Source organism: Acartia tonsa, chromosome 7 (genome assembly GCF_053477335.1).
Source record: "Acartia tonsa isolate MP-2025a chromosome 7, ASM5347733v1, whole genome shotgun sequence".
Lineage (NCBI taxonomy): Eukaryota > Metazoa > Arthropoda > Copepoda > Calanoida > Acartiidae > Acartia > Acartia tonsa.
This window is the reverse complement of record NC_137266.1, coordinates 39994808-40017114: the sequence shown is the minus strand read 5'-3', so window position 1 is coordinate 40017114 and position 22307 is coordinate 39994808. Positions and strand designations below refer to the sequence as shown.

General features: G+C 31.7%; 3 protein-coding genes across 13 annotated transcripts in view; 2 read left to right on the top strand and 1 right to left on the bottom strand.

The window, feature by feature from the left end:
• The window catches only part of Sgf11 (SAGA associated factor 11kDa), a 229512-nt gene that overhangs the window by 173345 nt on the left and 33860 nt on the right, over positions 1–22307 (top strand). The window lies entirely within an intron of this gene.
• LOC145323733 (interleukin enhancer-binding factor 3-like) overlaps positions 1–22307 on the top strand; it is a 200880-nt gene that overhangs the window by 173346 nt on the left and 5227 nt on the right. The window contains exons 2-8 of the mRNA XM_080166224.1: positions 15520–15595; positions 19154–19289; positions 19551–19901; positions 20096–20183; positions 20731–20892; positions 21150–21242; positions 21796–21900. Coding sequence (XP_080022350.1) covers positions 15532–15595; positions 19154–19289; positions 19551–19901; positions 20096–20183; positions 20731–20892; positions 21150–21242; positions 21796–21900 — 999 coding nt within the window. The 5' untranslated portion in view covers positions 15520–15531. The remainder of the gene's footprint in view (positions 1–15519; positions 15596–19153; positions 19290–19550; positions 19902–20095; positions 20184–20730; positions 20893–21149; positions 21243–21795; positions 21901–22307) is intronic.
• On the bottom strand, positions 118–12590 carry ZnT86D (solute carrier family 30 member 7). 5 transcript variants are annotated; one of them, XM_080166214.1, is made up of 14 exons: positions 12447–12590; positions 11703–11785; positions 11243–11335; positions 9371–9450; positions 7991–8098; positions 6590–6694; positions 5873–6034; positions 4644–4781; positions 3985–4199; positions 3547–3630; positions 3163–3235; positions 2450–2691; positions 765–1319; positions 118–225 (listed from the first exon to the last, which is right to left on the bottom strand). In XM_080166214.1, exons 1-11 carry the CDS (start codon positions 12479–12481, stop codon positions 3175–3177), a joined length of 1164 nt encoding a protein of 387 aa, XP_080022340.1. In that variant the 5' UTR covers positions 12482–12590; the 3' UTR covers positions 118–225; positions 765–1319; positions 2450–2691; positions 3163–3174. The 5 variants fall into 5 exon arrangements, with proteins under 5 accessions (XP_080022340.1, XP_080022339.1, XP_080022338.1 ...); XM_080166213.1 differs by having other exon boundaries at positions 118–977; positions 1109–1319; XM_080166212.1 differs by having other exon boundaries at positions 118–1319.

The window sequence follows — 22307 nt, the reverse complement described above, 5'->3', positions numbered from 1 at the left end:
TTCAGTTCTGACACTATACAAGTGTTAGTGTCCATTTGTCCTACCGTTTTAGTGCTTCGCTTTTATGGATGTTGCTATCCTTGTTATTACATATATCTGCTAGCACTAAAAATTTAATTCTTTAAAACAATTTATTTCAACAATAGACGATACATTTATGACGACTTTTATCCAAAATTTTATTTTAATTAAAAATCACAGATTATTAGAAAATAAATAATTTAACTTCAATTAAATTTTTTAAAGTTTAAAAACAGATAAACAATGATGATAACGTCCAATAGTAGCTCAGCTTATTAAACAGGTTAAATCAGGATTTTCCCCTCATAGTTTACTTCAACTTTTAAAAATTAATGTAAAAGAATAGAGAGTGCATGAGCTTTATGTATTAGTAACTCTGTCCACATGGCGGGGACCCTGTCCCGATTTTGTATTGGGTCTTTAGAATCCGCTTAAAGCGTCGAAAATATAAACAAAGCCAAGTCCCCACTAAAGAACAAAAAACAATTTACTGGCTGACGATAAGGATCTCCACCACTTAGGCCAAGTAGTTGTCTTGATTTAACATTTACACTTACAAATTTATTTACAGACTATACCCATTATTGTAAAAATGCATGAAAACAAGGACATCCAAGCTTTTTATTTAGAAGTAAGGGGTAAAATGATGGTTCTAAAGGTTTTGTCAAAGAGTCTTGGACGTCCTTGCATCAAAAAAACCGATAAAACTTGTAGAATAGCTTCGTAGCATATGAGAAATAGACTAAGGTGCAATTGTGATTCAAAAGACAATAATAATAACCTTAAATAAAAATGATAAAAAAAAGATGTTAAAAGTATGCAGCTAACAAAGTACATTTTAAAATTTTTATCCTTATAAAATTACACAAAATATCATTATTAAACTAAATCTTCTATCCAAGAATCGCTTCGAAACCGATTAAAATTCGGTGGATTAGAACCAGTTCTCAGCCATACTGAAAAATTACGTATAGCATCGTATTATATCCAGTTTTCTACGAATATAAAAATGTACAATCATAAGATTAAAACCATCTGGTTTTGGTCTTAAAATTGTTTATAATACGATGCGATAAATAACTATTACACTTTTTAAAATAAATAACTAATCAAAACAAAATTTTCGAAACATTTTTATAACACATTTTGGTTAATGACATTAATACATTTTTATGATTAAAAAACAGTAAAAAATACTAAAATAATAGGTATGAAATAACTTTGAATACAAGTATAAATTTAAAATTTCCAAATAAATATCATTAAATGCAATTTATGATAGATTATTTCAAATTATGCTAAAACAATAAAAAATAGGCTAAGAATTTTTTTTCTTCTTCAAATAATGTCTACCTATTGTATTATGCAATAGAAAGACTGATATCTTTATAAATAACATTGAAAAAAATTCAAGAATGTTTAGGTTTAAATAAAAGCAAAAAATCCAGAAAGTCACCAAAGCAATACTTTTGATTAGGGTTGGACCGGATACCGGATAACCGGATGATTTATGATGCCGGATATCCGGCAAATAACCGGATAACAGGATATCCGGCATTATAAATAAGCCGGCTATCCGGTATCCGGATAGTTTCAATATCCGGTCGGATATCCGGCCCAATCCTACTTTTGATCACATAATAGGTATTAAGTTCTAAAATTAAATTAAGTTAAGGGAAAATTCACCAAAATAATGATTTCAATTTCATTTAAGTTAAGAAAAACCTTTTATTGTTATTAAAAGGATTATAAAATTTAAAGGTCTCAAAGCGATTAGCATAAAATTTTTGAATTAACATGGCTAAGTACAATTTTACAAATTAATGGCCATGACAGTTAAGAGTTGATTGTTTTGCAAATAAAAACCAATTTTTATGAGGATGCTTCAGGGTAATGTCGAAATGTTAAGCTTCTAAGTTCTAGGTCACGACAAAATGACTTCAAAGGACATAAAATAACGTTCTCTTAGGACTTAAAGAAAAAGGCAAAAGTTGGATATTTTAATTTTCCTTGTCCGAAATAACCCAGATTTGCCCTTATAAAAAAACATTGTTTTAACCCTAAACTGTTTTATAAGTTAAGTTTTTTTTTCCTTCCATAATATTACCTCATAATTTTAAAATTTACTAGTTGCTTCCAACATTGCTTTTAGTCAAGAAAAAAGCTTCCCAGAAAAGTATAACCAGCTTTTCAGAGATCTTAAGCTTCAGACAAAAAAATAGGATTATTAAAGGTTAAGATATTTGATATAAAAAATTGACCCTTCATAAATATGCCCTAAATATAAATGTAAAAAATCAACAAAAAATTATTTTCACACCAATGAAAACCCAGTTATTTTGTTCTTTTTGAAACCTGTAATATTTATGTATATTTTCTAGTAGTTAACCCCCCTTACATTTAATTCCCCTTTCTTAATTATCATTACTTTAAATCTCTAATATGTTAGTTAAAAATATTGGATATTTTAAAGCACCATTAAATAGACAAAACCTCCCCTAGGGCAGATTTATTTGGCGCATTTATTGGAGAATTAAATGAGAAGAATGATTGTGATATTTCTGAACTTGATGTTGAAGATGTTGATGTGCTACTGCAGCTTGTTGATTCAGTAGGATATGGTGTCAAATTTAATGGCGATGAAAACAAATCATAACTCCTGTTGTTTTTGATTATTGTTCAATGTTATCATATAGTAAGGTTCGTTTTTGTCTGTAGCTTATGATTTTAATACCCCATGAACTAATTGAGTTCTCCTTTTAGGAAAGCTTCACATAGATCCTTTAATGGGTTTAAGCTAAATCTACTTTATAATAAAGCATCTAGATGTTAGAGGCGCAGCCGCTAGTAAATCCAATAGTAAACAAGAAAAAGAAATCCTTTAAAATACTATTTTCTTAAAGCTTTAAGTTTATGCCAACATACATATAAAGGAAAGTATCAAATGCTTGCTTAAAGTCTAAAGAACAAAAATAAAATCAATGAGTATTCTTTAGAATTAAATAATACATGCTCCACTGCAAGGTAAAAATTATATCTATTCAGCAATTTGAGATATCTTAAGTGTTCAAAAGAATCAAAAGGCTCTCTTTATGTGAAAAGTGTTTTCTTTCAATGAACAATAACATTCCTGTTGTTTTTAGCAGTTAAGTCTCATCTAGCATACGCGTTGTTCATGTTGTACCGATTATTCATCTCTGCGTCTTGGAGATTTCTAGATAGATAGGGTGTAAGTAGGTAGAAGCATAGATTTTTGATTTTCTGTTCATGTATTAATCCCTTTGTAATTGATAAGATAGAACAACTATTTTCAGTGATCCATTATTCTGATAGTTTGATTTACTGCCAAATTATCTTATGTCTGCCAGTCCACCAAATGTCCTGGCTATCAACCAAGATGAAAATAGTGTAGAGTCTGCCTGTCCATCTATTGTCTATCTTTCCATCTATTGTCTATCTGTCCATCTAATGTCTATCAGTCCACCTAATATCCATCTGTCTGTCCATCTATATGTCTATCCTTACCTATAAGTATTTTGGCTGTGTTCATAATCAAGCTGAACATATAGCTGTGTAACTCCAACGCTTCTGAATATCATCTGGGTGTGACTAAAAATAAAAATAAAATGTTAAAGCTACTCTTTATTTTTCTTTGTCCATCAGCAAGATCCTTACAATCCCAAGGGTAATATTGTCCAAGATAATGAAAAATGCCCTCTTCCTTTTTTCCCTTTAAACCTTAAAGGGCGAAAACTGGACCGATATGGCTTTCCTTTTCAGCGAAACTTTTTGATTTTTTTTTATTGAAAGGGCAACCAAACTTTCATAATAGAAATGACCCCTAGGAATATTAACATTTCGAATTTAACTTTGTCTTCATAAACTAAAATTTTAGGTTGTTGGTCGTGTCCTACCGCCCTTCCCTCCACTTTAAGATTCCCCTAGGGGCGTAGCTGCTGGTACCTGATAACATATTTAGGGTCTGCATTGGCTGTGACCTCAATTTTCAGGCCCCCGCAATAATAATTTGAGCACAGGGTCCAGAAATGGGTTTCCTGGACACCCTGTACACCCTCCAGCTGCATTACTTTCTGGTAGCAGTCAGGCAGCTGGCCGTCCAGCTGTTTGGGCGTCCGCTGCATAAGGATAGCTACGCTGTCTGCCACTAGAGAACCAACCTAGATAGGTAGATACATAATTATTAGGGTAGAAAATTTACAAAACAGCTTGCCAAACATTTTAGCTACAATATTTGTTACAATAGAGTTAACCTAGATAGAAAGATATATAGTTAACTATTTAGATTTGAAGGAAGAAAAATTACGTTAGATAGAAAGATAGCTATTCAAATATATGTTTAAATAGTAAGGTACCTAGCTTATCTGATAAAAATTGGATAGGTAGCAAGTTAGTAAGGACTTATAAGCCCATAGGAATCCCAAATGTCTGGATAGATACTTAATGGCATACAAAGTTAATAGAACGGATTATCAGTTTTCATTTTTTAAATTATGTACCTAGATACCATATCTTATCTACCTAGTCATATACAGATATCAGATTAAGATATATAATAAATAGTAAAAATAGGTATAATGAACATAAATTACAACACCACTTACCGACAAAGCAATCAGAACCGCAATAAAGATGGAGCAAATAGGATCCGCAATCATCCAACCAAACAGGTGCATGAGAATAGCACTGATAATGACTCCTACAGACCCAAGGGTGTCCGCCAGGATGTGTAGAAACACTCCCTAAAAATGAATTCATAATGAGGATAGCACTGATAATGACTCCTACAGACTTAAGGGTGTCCGCCAATATGTGTGGAAACACTCCCTAAAAAGAGGTGCATGATGCATAGCGCTAATAATAACTCCTACAGACCCACGGGTGTCCGCCAGAATGTGTAGAAACACCCCCTAAAATGGAACTCGGCGCCGGTAACATTACTGTCCAAAAATATATAAATACGCGTCCAACTGGAATTCAAAAATCGGTTGGTTTTACTTCACTTGATATTTTGTAAATTTAATTGCCTAAGTAAAAGTTCGTGTAAACTTTAAAAAAAAAACACTCCTTCATACACTTTAGTGCCCATCAAAACCTCGGGAATGGCAAAAATCGTATAAAACAGCCGCCGTTAATGGGTTAAGTAATATTTGTGCTTTTGTCAAAATTGATTTTTTAATTAAACATATTTGCGATACTTTATTTATGTTATGTTTCTGTTAGGATTGGGAGCCGTGAGAGGTTAAATCCCAGAGCGATAGAGTTTTTAACAATATTTTAAGTATTCCTTTTCCAGTATGACTTTGAAACCGATTTATATCTAATGAAATTGTAAAATTATATAATTGTATATGCAATAAATATTTTTTATTGAAATAAAATTACAGATGTTTTGAAGAGACAGAATCTGAATTGAGCGTCTATTTAATCTATACAATTGAAAGGCGTACAAAAGCAACATATTTTGTAATAGCGAAGCTACTCTATAATATAAATAAATGTATGTTCGTTCTCAAGAGTCAAGACACATAATTAGAGAAAGGCTAACTAAAATGTCTATAAATAAATACAGGAATTTTAAGTGAGAATTATGATTTAATCGACGTTTACATTACCAAAGCTTCTGATTTATTTTTATTCTCCCTTATCTATTAATGTCAAGCAACTGACGTAGCAGCAGTGTAGGAACCAAACGTCTTTAGTTATGACACGGTTTTAAGCTAAGATTTGAAAGTATCACTTCTCCGACGACGAGCGGATGTGCTATGTGTTGTTTCATGGTCGTGAATCTGGTTGACCTTATAGTGACTACCGAAAAAAAAAAACATCTAACCTGCATAATTTGACTCCTGCCAGTGTCCTTGCTGCCTCCGTGGCTGTGTGAATGACCATGACCGTTGTCGTGGCTGTGCCCATGACCGCCACCTCCACCATGGCTGTGACCGTGGTCCCCACCGCCTCCGCCGTGACTGTGATTGTGACCGGCACCTCCATGCTAAATAATATGTTTATTATTTAGTATCGCAGCAATAACGAGTTAATGCAACTTTATTAGAAAATAATCTAGGAATAGAAATTTTTATTAGAAAGAATTAAAATCTTGCATTTCTGATATCTTTAGCTTTACAAATTCGAATATACATAGAAGCCCTTTTTAGTTAAGTCACTTTACCTAGAGTGTCTTTGTGGAATTTTTAAAAGGCGGTACAGGAAAGGACATAGTTTTATTTTATTTGTCTTTTGCTTATTTTCAAAAAAAATGGATAGAATATACGTGGACATTATGTCAGGGGAAAAATTGTCGTCAACTTAGGTTGCTAACTGGACATCATTTATTGGTCAGTTCGTTTATCCAGTAGGCGCGGAAGGGTTGGGGTAAAGGGGGTTATTATAACCAGCTACAAGTTTCGCTTTATTAGAGTACAAAATAATCTAGTGTAAGATTCACGTAATAATAAATTCATTTGTTAAACTGCAAATATTAAGCGAATTGATAAATAAGGGCGACTGAAACGGCAGAAGCTGCCATGCAATTCCATAAAATTTCTACCTGGAAGACAAAAATACCGACAAGGTTGACAAGAAATCCAAGTATTGAAACTACGAGCAACCGTTCGTGTTTTACTTCTGGTGGCTCAACTAACCTTTCAACGGCCTGAATAAAATAAGTAAAATGTAAAAAAATGCCTGTAAAAGCAAGTAATATACATGTAAAAAATAAGTAAATGTAAAAATATAAAGAAGATCTAACCTAAAAAGGTAAATAAAATTATTTTTTACATTTTTTTAATATTATAAGATTAACATTTAACAAAGAACCATACCTACTTTTATTGTACATCAATTTTTAAATAGGTAGCTATTTTGACACAAAATTTTCATATTGATTTTATATTTAATAAATCTACCTGTACCTACTTTTTTTTTAATTTTAATGTTTTCTTTTATAATTCAGCTTCCTATTACCTACCTGAATACAGTAGACTAAATATGAATTTTTTGATTATTGAGTTAGTTAGAGAGACCATTGATGAATCCTACCTCAGAGAAAATAAAGAAAGAGATGAATAATAAGAAGAGAACATTGATGAATCTTACCTCAGAGAAAATAAAGAAAGAGATGAATAATAAGAAGAGACCATTGATGAATCTTACCTCAGAGAAAATAAAGAAAGAGATGAATAATAAGAAGAGACCATTGATGAATCTTACCTCAGAGAAAATAAAGAAAGAGATGAATAATAAGAAGAGAACATTGATGAATCTTACCTCAGAGAAAATAAAAAAAAGATGAATAATAAGAAGAGAACATTGATGAATCTTACCTCAGAGAAAATAAAAAAAAGATGAATAATAAGAAGAGACCATTGATGAATCTTACCTCAGAGAAAATAAAGAAAGAGATGAATAATAAGAAGAGAACATTGATGAATCTTACCTCAGAGAAAATAAAGAAAGAGATGAATAATAAGAAGAGACCATTGATGAATCTTACCTCAGAGAAAATAAAGAAAGAGATGAATAATAAGAAGAGACCATTGATGAATCTTACCTCAGAGAAAATAAAGAAAGAGATGAATAATAAGAAGAGAACATTGATGAATCTTACCTCTGAGAAAATAAAGAAAGAGATAAATAATAAGAAAAGACCATTGGTGAATCTTACCTCTGAGAAAATAAAGAAAGAGATGAATAATAAGAATAGGCCATTGATGAATCTTACCTCTGAGAAAATAAAGAAAGAGATGAATAACAGGAATAAACCATTGATGAATCTTACCTCAGAGAAAATAAAGAAAGAGATGAATAATAAGAAGAGACCATTGATGAATCTTACCTCAGAGAAAATAAAGAAAGAGATGAATAATAAGAATAAACCATTGATGAATCTTACCTCAGAGAAAATAAAGAAAGAGATGAATAACAGGAATAAACCATTGATGAATCTTACCTCAGAGAAAATAAAGAAAGAGATGAATAATAAGAAGAGACCATTGATGAATCCGGCCAAAGTTTCTGCTCTCACATAACCATAGCTGTAATTCTCATTTGACTTCCACTAAAAATATGAAAATAAATTTTTCTCGTATTCATTCGAACCCGGTGGATAGGAACCGGTTCTCATCCATACGAAAAAACTATGTCTAACATCGTATTATATCCAGCTTTCTACAAATATAAAAATGTACAATCATAAGATTAAAACCAGTTATTTAGCCGGTGCCTTTGGCACCTCGGGGCTAAAAAAACTAGTTTTAATCTTATAATTGTACATTCTAAAGCCGTTTATAATACGATGCGAGAAATACCTAACTATTATGGCATTTATAAAAATGCGTCTCTAGCATCTAAGGGATTTAGTACAGTAAAACAGCCTAAAACAATCCTATTTCTGGTACCCTTATCAACTTCCCTAGAATAGAGAAATTCGTTGGTTGTCGGATAAGTTGTTAGAGAGAGGACAAAAAACCTTATAATATAAAATAGTTTTTTTTCTGGTTGTCCGCCAAGATCTTGCCTCGACGAATCATTTGAATTAACATATTTCAGAGAAGCTTTAAATAGGTCCTGGATTGTTTTGTAGATATTTTTCGAAGAAAGTTTTAGATAAAAACTTAAACCAGATTAACTTTATTTAAGTGCCATTTAATTTAAAGTAAGTTAGTTTAAAAAATACTTCCAAACATTACCTAGGTACATAATTAAAAAGGTTTTTTTTAATGCAACCATCTCGTAATCAGTGAGCAAATGGTACTTATAATTCGAATTTCCATCTGAAATTTTGCATGAGTAATCCTTGGTAGGTCTATTTTCCCTAAATCGAACAAAAAGTTGGAAAAGTAATGGCTAACGGCTGGCGGCTCAGCCGTTTTGCCATTTTTTGGATATCTATATTGCAAATTAGTCACGAAACCTATCTCCACATAATACTCTTTTCCACTCCAAAACGCTATCAAACGGTTCTAGACGGTAGCTGTTGGTACTAGAAGTTTTAAAAATGGTTATTGCTTAACATGAATTAAACCAAAAATATGTTTTAAAAAGTTGATTCCTACGTAATTGATGATGGATTTACCCTGAAAATAGGCAAAAAACGGCTAAACGGCTGAGCTGCCAGCCGTTACTTTTTCAACTTTTCGTTCGATTTAGGGAAAATAGACCTACCAAGGATTACTCATGCAAAAGTTCAGATCGAAATTCGAAATCTAAGTGCCATTTGCTCACTGATTACGAGATGGTTGCATTACCCCCCCCCCCCCCCCTTAATTCAAAGGAAAGATTAGTCTACCAGTTTTCAAGAAAGCTTATAATAAAAATGTTTAAAACTGACCTTTGTAATTACTGTAGCAACTAGACCAGCTAACAGACCTGTACAATCAAAAAACATATGGAAGGAATCACTAATCAGACCTGAAAATAACACAACAATGATTTACATGAAACTTACGCATTCTGTGGCGTTGGCTTTCAATAACTGAAGAACCAATTGAGTTCCCTGTTTTATGTAGCTTCAAATAGATTTTGGTCTAATTATTTTTGTTGATTTAAGTTGTATGATTTTTATTGCTAGTTTCAAATACAACAACAAAAAGCAACACATACTATCAATCAATTTTGTTTTTGAGCTCACTGATTTAGTGGACCTTAGGACCACACTAATAGCAAGAAAGCATGGATTGTTCATATCTTTGTAAACAAATATCTTTTTCTTCAAAACGCATAAAAATTGTCAATGTAAATCATAGTGTAGCTTCGCCACTTAATTATTTAAAAGTTAATAACCCCTTCCATATTATTCTTATCTCTCCTTTGGTAATAAAATAAATAGTGTCCATTAGTATCTATGTGATATTCTAACACTTGTTTGTCTATGATATGAATAGAACAAGTGCTTTATCCGGTGTTAGTTCTATTAAAATTTTTCTGTGTAAACTAAGTGACGCTTTAATTTATTTGATTAACATTCAATTAAAAAATAGAATATTAAATGTATTTTAAAGGGGACTATGCACGAACAGAAGCAAGTGATGTTAAGCATTTTTTTTAGGTTGATATACTTAGTTTCTATCAATTAGGGCTGAAAAAACAAACAAAATAATGGGTGGTAAATTGTATTAACGTAAATACTATATGTCTATTGTACTTTAGCTTTTAGAGCATTTAATAAATTTTATCAAAAATGACTTTAATTTAAAAGTTTTTTTTTCTTATAAAACAGTTGTTGAACCAAGGGAGAAGTAGCTTGTGCTGTGCTTGTACTGCGTAAAATTGTGAGTTAGCTTCAGTCAAAAGCGATTATTAAAACTAAGTGTTCTTAATATTGACAAAACACATAGTATAATTAAACGCATAATTAGTAACACTTAGAGCTAATATACCCTTTTGATCGACTGAAGCTTACTTACGATTTTACGCAATACAAGGACAAGCTACTTCTCCCTTTTTTACTTTCTTCAATCTTTTACATATAACATAGAAACCTAGTATATTCACAAAAACTGACCAATATCACTGCTGAAAGGTGCTAAACATTGTTTAGATGACAAAAGTAATCTTAGGTATAATATGATTATCATATGGAATTGATTTTAAATAGATTTCTATAACGTTTAGGCTTGTCATCCTTGTTAAATTGAAACTAAACTGACATGAAATAATCCTATCCTTTCTAGAAATAAAATGTATAGCAATAAAAATGTTATGGAGTTTGACCCAGTAATTGTTATATTCTATTTTTATTTCTACTTGTTATTGTGCTTGGCGCATTTTTTTCTTTCCAATGTTTCCTACATGATCACTTGTTTTAATAATGATAATAACATTATGTATGATATCTTTATTGTTTGATAGATAAATAAAATATTTCTAAAATTCCAAGTTTTCCTTAAAATATGCACTAATCTTGTTTGTTAAAAAAGCCATATAAAGTTTTGTTTATTTGAAAATAAAACTACATAATTGGAAGCTAGATGTTCTGTGCTCTACTAGGTAGGCATTTTGAGGGAAATAGCCTGGTAAATCTTAGTTCTCCGATAGAGTAGCGTGAAAAAGTTGTATAATGTCATTTGACGGAGGAATCTTTGCAAAAAAATAATCCCTATATCCCAAATAGAACCCAAGCAATGAAAAATACTCTGAGGAGGACGGTAAAAATTAGTTATAGAGTACCTAGCTTCGCAACAAAAAAAGAAAAAAATCTTACCCAAAGAATTTGTCCAAATGCCATAGAAGAGCTCGACAAATGCAAATGTAAGATTTAGAAGCAGAAAGCACAACAGGTTTCTGGAATTTGGATCTGAAATAAATAGATATTATTGAATTGGTTGTAGAGAAGCATCGCCTTTCATTTTTTTTGAGTCCTTGTGCTTTTAAAAAGTTTTACCCCGCTTTGGACGTTCTTGTCTCATGTTTGTGAACTTTACTCTAATGGATATTGCCATACTTGCTAATATCACAATAACGTACACAGGGATAAGGGATGGGACAATAGATCAGAAATTCTTTGCTATAATTGTCTTGGTACTTAGGATACAAAGCAACGTGTCCTTAATTTCTTGAAATATAATGGAAAAATCTAGTTTTCAAGACCATTGAGGTAAAACTGTTAAATTAAATTGCATTGATCATTGTCCTATTCCTTTATCTCTGACAATTATACTAACCTGAAATAATTAGCCTAACCCAACTGATGATCTTCTCCTTCCATCTTCCAATAAATCCTCGGCTTTTATAAACGTCATCGTGCCTTAATAGTAATAGTTATTTCTCGTATCGTATTATAAACGGCTTTCCGCGGATATAGAATGTACAATTATAAGATTAAAACTAGTTTTTTTAGCCCTGAGGTGCCGGAGGCACCGGCTAAAAAAACTGGTTTTAATCTTATGATTGTACATTTCTATATTCGTAGAAAACTGGATATAATACGATGCTAGACATAGTTTTTTCGTATGGATGAGAACCGGTTCCTATCCACCGGATTCGAATGAATACGAGAAATAATATTACATAAGTACCTATCAAAATTATCATTCTATTATATAAAAGGTAGGTTGTATGTATGATTGTCTGTCTGTTAGTCCGATCGGCTATTGTTAATCATTTGATAGATTTGGTTTTTATATTCAGGAAAGCTTTATGTAGGTTAAAAGGGAAGGTTTTAGGTTAACCAAACACTATGAATCTAATCTTCTGAAAATGATATTTTTGAGGGGGGGGGGGGGGGTTAGGGATTTTTAGGGCCTATTCTAAGGGTGAGAAAGTCGCTAAATTAGATTAAAACCTTCCTTTAATAATTTAGAAGTCGTAACTTCACATGATAACAGGATTCAATTGTCTGTAAATAGGCTAAGGCATGCTACAGCTCTATATCACGCATCTGACCTAGCAGCAGAAGTTATACTGACCTCATAGGCAACATGTTGATAGAATACGAGCTCATCCGTCCAACACTGCAAAGTTAAATATCCATCTCTCTGAAAAATATAATCAATCCTTATGTAAAAGTAACATGATCTATCTGTGTCTGTCATTTTCTGTGTACCAAAGGATATCACTTACTGCAAAACCGATATGGTTTTCCTTTAAAGTGTAGCTTCTCATATGTCCAGGAAAGGTTCAATTGAATCTAATTTGAATAAGGGTACCACTAACCTCGGAGAAATCATCGCTAAAATTAAAATGACCCATCCTCCTAAATATTTTTTTACTTTATCTCTCTCCCCTCCCCACACTTCAAGTACCCCTGATGCCTCTAGCAGTGTAACTACAATTCCTGTTATATAAAGTTGTAAGCTTTTTTAATGTCTCTAGCTTAATACATTGATAACTACTGAACCGATTGAGTTCGATCTTCATTCTATACTACTGGGCTACTTTATTTATATATTAAGTTTTGAATTGATTTATGCGATTTTTCCCTTTCCCTCTGCAACTTTTTTGCAGAGCCGAAGATATAAAGGCATATATCCACTAATAACAATTTTAATTTAAGTAGCGAATTCAAACTAACAACTTTATTGTCGTTATGAAATTAGAAAAAAAAACAGTTAAGTACTAATTTAGCAAGAATCTTCTTAAGAAAAACTAATCAAATATAATCAATTTATAGCTACATATCTTTAATTTTTCTACATGTACAATTTTCATTGTTAATACCTAACAATTTAAAGCTAAATGTTTAGTAATACTATTTTTTGGATCCGTAATTTAAAAAAACAAACATTCTTATCGCATTTAAACTAATCAAAACCAGCAGAAGGCGATAAAAATAGATTTTAAATAGGTCAAATAACAGATTATTTCTATTTCAAAAATCAATATTAAAGGCAAAAACAAGAAATAAAAACAGGAAAAAGGTGAAAATATCACAAAAAAATGTAAATTCCCTAAACAAATGTTTATAATCGTATTAAATACTAAATAGCAGAAAGTTATATCCACGTCTCATCTCTTTATTTTCTCTTATATTTGTTTTTATTTCTGGGTGGCCAAGAATAACAAATATTTTGGGGGCCAAATATATATTTTTTTATCTTCAGGGATAAGACAATGGGTTGATTAATTTATATTAATCCTCATTGATGGTAAACAAAACTATCTCATTTGATTGAAAAGAATATTGCTATTGCTAGTTTAAAACCCAAAGTTTTTATCGAACGAATTTAATTATGTATATAAAACTTTGGGTACCAGTACACATTTACAGTCAAATGTAAACACCCTCAATGATTATTTTATGCAAAAAAATCATTTACTTAAAGTTTAACTCCTTTCATGGTTTCATTTTATTTCTATTAAATAAAATTGAAAAAATTATCATATTTTGGTATTTTTCTTGGCCACTTATAAAAGTAGAAATAATAGAGGTAAAAAAACTGCATAGAAAAAAATTTTGGATCTTTTTTACAATTTTTTTATTCAAACAAATTAAAGAAAAATTAAAAATAGAGAATATTCGGGTCATGGAAAGAAAACGAAGTTGCGAGTTTTGTTGTATTTTCTCTGTAGCTTTTACGAGGTTATTTTAGGTTAGGTTAGGATAGGATAAGTGTAAAAGATTGTCCCGTAGGGTTATAGAGTCCCCCGCAGGAACTAGAAATAGGAAAAAAGCTACTGTGAAATGCGACGATACCCGACACTTCGTTTTCTCTCCATGACCTGAATATTCTTTCATTAGTATTTTTCTATAAAATGTTTATTATTTAATACTTCATTGATGAAAGCCCTAATACGCATGCGTCAAATATTTGCCGAAATACAGTTGCCAACTTTTAAAATATATTTATACCAAACTTTATTTCAATCTTTACTTTTAGACTTTAGGGACTCTTTTAAATCCTAATTAAATAAATTCCAATATAATCGCAATGATGATAAACCAAAGTACCACTTTCTCTATAAATTTGAAATTATATGGTTGGACAGTTTGGATACTTCTACGTATTTTGGCAAAGACTAAAGATTTAATAATATTTCCCTAAGTTATTAAGCTAATTAATTAAAGGGTTTTTTATAAAATTTTAGATACCAATTTATATAATTTCCTGTCCTATATTCCCTCTTTCCCCAACAATATGGCATAAATATCATTATTTGGCAGCCTGTATGCCTTGGTAGCGCAGGAATGCCCCGTAAAATTTTATTAAATACTAACACCACCACTTTCCGACCAATAAACATGCCGACTTTTATATAAAAAATAAGGTTTTATGCTATTTTTACGTGATTTTATGCGTTTATTACAAATAAGTAGTTTAATTTTGATAATAACATCATAGCTTTTACCTATTTAAGTTAAATTTATTAAATGAATATAGAAATTAATGAATCAAACGTACTTTAATGTGTATATGTTGAAATTTAATATATATCGAAAATTGTTCACAATAAAATGATTTTTTGTCTTTAAACAAGAATAATAACGATATTTTGCCAAAAAATAGGAATATTTTGTTTATTGACATGGGGTTTACTAATATCGACTTATGGACCCAATTAATTATGGCCCCATCCAGTATATATTATAATATATATGGGTACGTCGGGTACTGATAGTTTATAAGATGGTCGGATTGTCCCTTTACTGTTTGAATATCGATTTTTTTTTGGGGGGGGGGGGCGTCGAGCTTCTCCCCTTTCTAATTTTATTTTTAAAAAAAACCGAGGGAGTGGGTGCATTTGTTCAAAGGGGGTTATATCTGTTTGGGATATCCGGATAAACCTTTGTACCTAGCTATGATGAATAGCTACCTACAATGTAAAGAAGAATCATATCGGTTTAGCGGTTTAACGAGATCCTTCGTTACATACAGACAGACAAACGTACAAATATCTTGTTACTTAATTAAATATAAGGATTGAAACATCTCGTAATGTGGAAACTTATATAATTGTAGGATTGTTCATCTGTACTTTCTATATTTATTAGTTAATTAAAATGGAAGAAAAAACTATTGATCTCTTTATGTCCTTATTTAGGTATTAATTTAGATGAAAATGATTGAGGAAGGAAGTGAATCATCCGGTCCTTCTACCAAGCTTGGCATTCCTGCAGGTTTGTAGCTAGTTTTAGTTTTGATTTTAGTTTTGATTTTAGTTTTGATTTTAGTTTATATATTCAGGGCGACCACTGCATACTATATATACTATTTATACTATATAGGATGGATTCGGATACTATATCATACTATATGACCAAAATTTACTATATATACTATATATTATTACCTTTACTTGACCTAAATTTACTATATATACTATATAATATTACATTTATTTAACAAAAAACGTATATAGTCATTTTTGTGACAACGCCTCTTAAGGAGGGTTTTGTCTTATTTTCACAGTAGGTCTTCTCCTATTTCTAGCCCCTGCGGGGGGCTCAAAAGATACTGTGATGTGACAAAAATGCATAAAGCTCTACAGTAAACAAGAGATAAAGAAAATCCTTTAAATATATTTTTGTTTGTGATTATGATTTAAATATCAGTTATTTTTCATAGAATTTACTTAAGGGTGAGGGGGAAGTTTTACCACTTTCGCTTACTCCTTGATTATTAGGCTTGGTATTAATGTGAGACTATAGGTTATTTGGGCATATGGACGCTTTACACCGCAATCATAGGGCTTAGGGCTGACAACCCTATCCCATATCCATAAAAAAATCCACATTGTTACAGAAACACTGACAAATTGTCAGCGGCCTATGCTCCCCCTGTGGAGTGAAAAGGGCTTGTTACTGTTACCGTTATAGGTTATTTAGGATAAAAGTTTACTTTTGGGTAGTAGTTCACTTAATTTAAATAATTTTTTTGGATAAGTTTCCAGGTTCAGTTGCTGCAGGCTAAAAGGTGGTTTCTGGACAGGTAAAAAAATTGTAAAATTTAGAGATCAACTTATAAAACAAAATATGCATCTTTCAGGATGTTATTAACATATCTGAAGAAAAAAAATTAAAATTGGCCTCCAAGTTCTGGTATTGCAGGCCACCATGTCCACTCTGGACTGGTAAAAATTCAAATTTTTTGTTTGAAGAGTTAGAGGTCAACCTATAAAACAGAATATGCAACTTTTTGGATGTTATTAATATATCTGGGGAAAAAATGCAGCATCAAAACCTGGAGGTCAATTGTCATATTTTCTTTGAACATATAAATAGCATCTATAAAGATGCTTATGTTGTTTAATAAACCTCTAACTCCTTAAAGGGATAGTTTCACGAAGTGCATTTAAAAAAAAATAGTGAACTGTAAGTTTTTTCTATTTTAAATAACGTAGTAGTGCATAATATAAAGTTATTGATTAAAATTAAGAGATTTTACCAGGGATTTTCCTTAAAAAATGAGTTTTTCATTTTTACTTTCAACTTCGTTGCGTGTTATATATGGCAAAAACTTTTTTGTCACAAGTACAACTTTAGATAGCATTTACTAGTTAATAGAACTTTAAACTTTTTATACAACAAAATACACATAACAACAAAGAATGACCAATAAAATATTCAGTATGGTACTTAGAGTAGTGATCTTTTTATATGTCTTAGTAGAATATATTAGGCATTTGATAGATATGATTGTGATTAAGAATTTTATCATTGACCTGACCAAACTTTTTTTAATTGACAATATCTAAAAGAGTTAGTGATTTGCAACATAAATTACATGAGAATGGTCTTTTTATATATATATATGTTGTATGGTTAGTTGGTATTTCCGCGTGAGATAATGTTTATATTGTAAGTAAACCGGACGGTTTTCTTTATTTTTTTAAAAAGAATTTATAGAAAACCTGTCCTATAGTGAACCGGACGTTATTTTTTATGTTTTTTTTAAGTAACTTGTCCCAAGGGGAACCCCTGTTCAATTTTTTTATAACTCTTGTGAAATATGTGGAAAAAGATTATCTAAAATTGGTGTTTTGGCTATACATATTTGGAAAAAAGTAGACCATTCTCATGTAATTTATGTGGCAAATCTCTTTAACTTTTTTCGTTATTGTCAAATAAAAAAAGTTTGGTCTGGTCAATGTTAAAAATTCTTTAACATATAATCATATCTATCCAATGCCTAATATATTCTACTAAGACATATAAAAGTTCACTACTCTAAGTACCTTAACTCTTTAAATACACTTCATAGAACTATCCCTTTAAAATTTTTATTTTATTCGTGTCCAGAGTCCACCTTTAGGCCTGCAGCTCCTAAACCTAAAGGCCAATTTTATTTTTTCCTTAAAATATATAAAGAATATCCAAATATAAGCTCATTTTGTTTAACAAATATACCATTAACTGTTCAATTAAGGGAAGTTTGATTTTTACCTGTCTAGAGTCTGCAGGACCAGAACTTAGAGGTCGATTTAAATTTTTTTCTTCAGTTATTTTAATAGCATCCAAAAAGATGCATATTCTTTTTTATAAGTTGACCTCTAACTCTTCAAATAAGAAATTTGAATTTTTTACCTGTCCAGGGTGGAAAATGACATGGAGGCCTACAGGACCAGAACTTGGAGGCCGATTTAAATTTTTTCTTCAGTTATGTTAATAGCATTCAAAAAGATGCATAGGTATTCTATTTTATTAGCTGGCCTCTAACTCTTCAAATAAAAAAGAATCTATAACCTGTCCAGAGTGGACCTGGAGGCGTGCAAGACCAGAACTTGGAGGCTTATTTTAATCTTTTTCTTCATTTATGTAAATAACATCCAAAAAGATGCATTTTTTGTTTTATAAGTTGATTTCTAACTCTTCAAACAGAAATTTTATTTTTTTTACTTGTCCAGAAACCACCTTCCAGATAGCCTGCAGCACCTTAACCTGAGACCTATCCAAAAAATGATTAAATGTATGTGAAATACTAACCAAAAGTAAACTTTTATCCTAAATAACCTATAGTCTTAAATTAATACCTAGCCTATTAATCACAGAGTAAGCCCCTTATATGTGAAATTGCTTTGATATCAGCTATGCTTTGAGTTATTATTGATGGTGTATATACTATGTATTACTAAATAATACTAAGTCCAATACTATATCATACTATATGAGTTTTAAAAAATATACTATATATACTATATGGATTTTAAAAATATACTATAAAAATACTATATTTTTTTTGTTTTGGAGTGGTCGCCCTGTATATTCACTAGAGGTTTCACCCCTAGCATCTAGGGGATATGGAAGAGCTGAAAAATAGCCTTAAACCATCTCATTGCCTATAAGAAGCTTCACTGTAAAGGAGAACCATATCGGATCAGTGTTTAGTAAGATCCTTCGCTTCAGACAAAAATAAGCTTACTACTTTATTTAATGGGATATTAATGTGTTCAGCTGTATTCAGTTCTATTTAAAGTGTCAAGTCTCATTTTAATATGAAACTATTAGAATTTGCTTTCTATGAATTTTTCTGTGCGAAAAGGACTCGATAACCGCGGAACAGATAAGGTTCTCCAAACATACCATTATTAATCCTTTTTCCATTTTATTAACCTATAATTTCAATAAAACAATCTTTTTGCTATCATTCAAACAGACTTATTTAAAGAAACACATAAAACAAACTGTCATAATACTTTTAAAGTTGTCCTTTTGTTAACAAAAATCATTATTTTTTAGGTTGTAATCCATCTGATGTATTATACAAGCTAGCACACAGTCGGGGCATCAAGCCTCCCGTATTTGAAATGATCTCTGAACAAGGCCCACCTCATGCCAGAACCTACACATGGAGCTGCTCATTTTGGGATGGCAAGTAAGTAACACCACTTTTAATAGACATAATACATCTAGATGACCCAATATACTCCAAAAATCCGTCAAACTAAAGAGGGATTCATTATGCGAATGAAATAAAAAAAATATGCCCTTTTATGTATCGACGGACGGTCCGATTGGATATACACTCATTATAGAATAGCATCGATACCAAAGAGACATGGAAAAAATATGGTGTGTTTTATATTATTTATAAGTGATCTGTTTTACATTCAAATTGATTTTTGTAATTTTTTAGATATCAGACAATGGCTGCTGGCCGAAGTAAAAAGGAGGCTAAAAACGCCGTTGCTAAAGCTTTACTAGACCAAATAGATACATCCGTTTTGCCCACAAAAACCCCGTCAAACAAGCACCGGCCAGAAAAGAAACGAAAGGGTGCACCGGGCGAAGAGTTGGCGGCGGCTGCTGCCAAAAAGGGCGGCAAACAAACCATCAGTCAGTTGAATAAGGCGGCGGCCGGATTTTTTCCCGGCATGGCGCCTATGGGCGGCAGGTTTGGCAACAGGTTTCCGTTGATGCGACCCCGTAACACACGGGATGATCATCAAGTTATCACAAAACACAGAAATATTTATCCTTCCCAGGAATGTTTATCATATTAAAGTTTTAAGTGGAATGTGTTCCAATTTTAAAAACTTTATACAAAAAAGAAAATTACCGTTAAAGCTTCAAATCCTTTGAACAAACTCTCTGCGTTATTCTATTTTTCTTCATAAAATTAACTTCGTTACGGAGATTTTTATCAATACAAGCTAAAAATAATATGATAAATAATCAGGAGGAATTGGGAACAATCCTGAAGCTTGCAGAAACTGTTGAAAGAGCATTAAAACGGGTGTCAGATAAATTTGCTAATTCAGATGTTAAAGTAAGTTTCTTTTAATTGATGAGACAGGTCAATAAAATACTCTAGGTGAATCCTGTTTTTTTTTGTTTGCGTGCAGTGTATTCCTTACTGAAAAAATCAGCGTTGTGGAGCCGTGGAGCCGCCATATTTTGCTAAAGCCGTAATTTTCGTTAAAAAACGGCTTCGGCTCCGGACTAGCTAAATAAAGAGATAATTTGGTAACTCTGTTTTGTCATGTGCAAATGCCCCTTTAAAGTTTTTCAAGTCCATTTTATCAAAAATTGAACTTTTAAAACCTTCAAAAGTCAAAAATAGACGTGGGAAAATATGTCGATTTTTTCTTGATTTTAGGTCGGATCCGGAGTCGACATCTTCACAGACGGCTCCGCGGAGCCGGAGCCGCACTAAAATCAAACGGCTCCGCAACGCTGGAAAAAATACTTAATTTCAAATTAACTTCTTGCTTTTGGCACTCAAAAATAGTCTACTAGTACTTGTTAAATATTAATAAAACAAAACAAAAATGAAGAAACTAAGCGCTAATATTAAAAATCCACAAAATCTTTAGGTCAAAGAGGAAGGGGTTAAAGTGAAAGAGGAGAAAATGGACGAAGGAACAGACAACAACGCTGATGCAGATAAGAATGGAGAAGCAGCTAAACACGAGAACAGAGACATACTTGGTGTGGCCAGGACGGGAGACCTTGCCAAGGGTCTTCTACTTACAGGAATTATATTTTATAATCAACCAGCGACTGCGCCCCTAGAGGCTTCTAGAATCACGTTTTGGGGAGGGGGGAAGTCTACCATCCACTTTTAATTTTAAACTTACCTGGACTTATAGAAGCTTTACTGAAAAAGATAAAAATATCGGTTATGTTCTTTGCTTCTCAATACAGATATACATCCTCTTACTTCTAGTTACCGAAAAGTACATAATGATAAACCTTACCAATGTGAAATTATAATATATAATGAATGGCAGGAGATCGAAGCGTTGAGCTGGTTGTTATGTGCAAAAATAAACCTACACTGCCCCTTCTTACCAAGATGGGAGAGGCGTTGAAAGAACAAGTAAAGGTTAGATATTTACAATTAAACTATTAAATCCTTTTCTGGGGTGTATAGGTATTCTGCACAAGAATAATTTTTTCCACGGCTGCAAAAAAATATTTAATTTTTCATCCTTTAGTTTTTTCTCCTAGGAGGGGGAAATTATGGAAAATGTTTTAAGTACTCTTTTTATTTTTATTCATTTTTTCTCCCTGAATATACATACACCCCTGATCATATTATAAGGCATAATTTGACTCAATTTATACATTAAAATATAATGTTAGGGGGGCTGATATCACAAACCTAATATTAAACAAAAAGGAGCTCGGCAAATAGAAAAGCTACATATCATTGATTTAACATATAAGTTGTTCAAAGGTGGTATAATATAAAACGGCCGTGGCTTTACCGCTATCTCTGCTGAAAACTAAAATCTTCCCTTATAGTATGCTCTTTACATTTGTACAAGTCTTAAGATCTTTTTGGGTGATTGACGTATGACATTATGAAAATATTTATTTAAGAAAATTTATATGGCTTTGACCATCTTAACCTAACCCAACCTAACCCTTTTTAGACCATACCTGAATCTGAGAAGAAGGGTAAAGTTGTAATAAATGACGGAGAGCTGGAAGTACTACCCAAACCTAGAGATGCTGCGCTCCTCATCAAATATAAGAAGGCAGGAACAAATATTTTTGTTATAAAACAATAGTTGGGACAGCAGTCGATAAACTAATCTTTTCCTTAATTTTGGTTGTATTAAAAATGATACTTTATTGAATTTCGTCTTCAGTGTAAAAGACCGTAGGTTAAATATCATGAATTTATAATAAATAACAAAAAAGAACAAATGTGTAAAACTGAAGCAAGTCAATAATGAGCAAAAAACTTTTTCATGTAATTTATTCATTAAAGTTCATTCAGGAAAACATTTATTTAAAAAAGTGGATCATGTAAAGAAAACGAAGCTGGGGTTACGTCGAATTTTCACAGTATGTTTTCCCCTATTTCTAGCACCTGCGGGGGGCTCTGCCAAATTCCTAACCCTGCGGGGCAATCATTAACATTTACTTAACCTGACCTAAA

What these genes read in the sequence shown, in the direction of transcription:
- ZnT86D (XM_080166212.1), bottom strand. Translation starts at nt 12,481, where the DNA reads ATGAGCTCGTATTCTATCAACATGTTGCCTATGAG. An exon ending in CTTTCTTTATTTTCTCTGAG is followed by an intron (nt 6,695 to 7,990) that starts GTAAGATTCATC and finishes TATTTTATTCAG; the next exon opens with GCCGTTGAAAGGTTAGTTGA. An exon ending in TCGGTATTTTTGTCTTCCAG is followed by an intron (nt 6,035 to 6,589) that starts GTAGAAATTTTA and finishes CATATTATTTAG; the next exon opens with CATGGAGGTGCCGGTCACAA.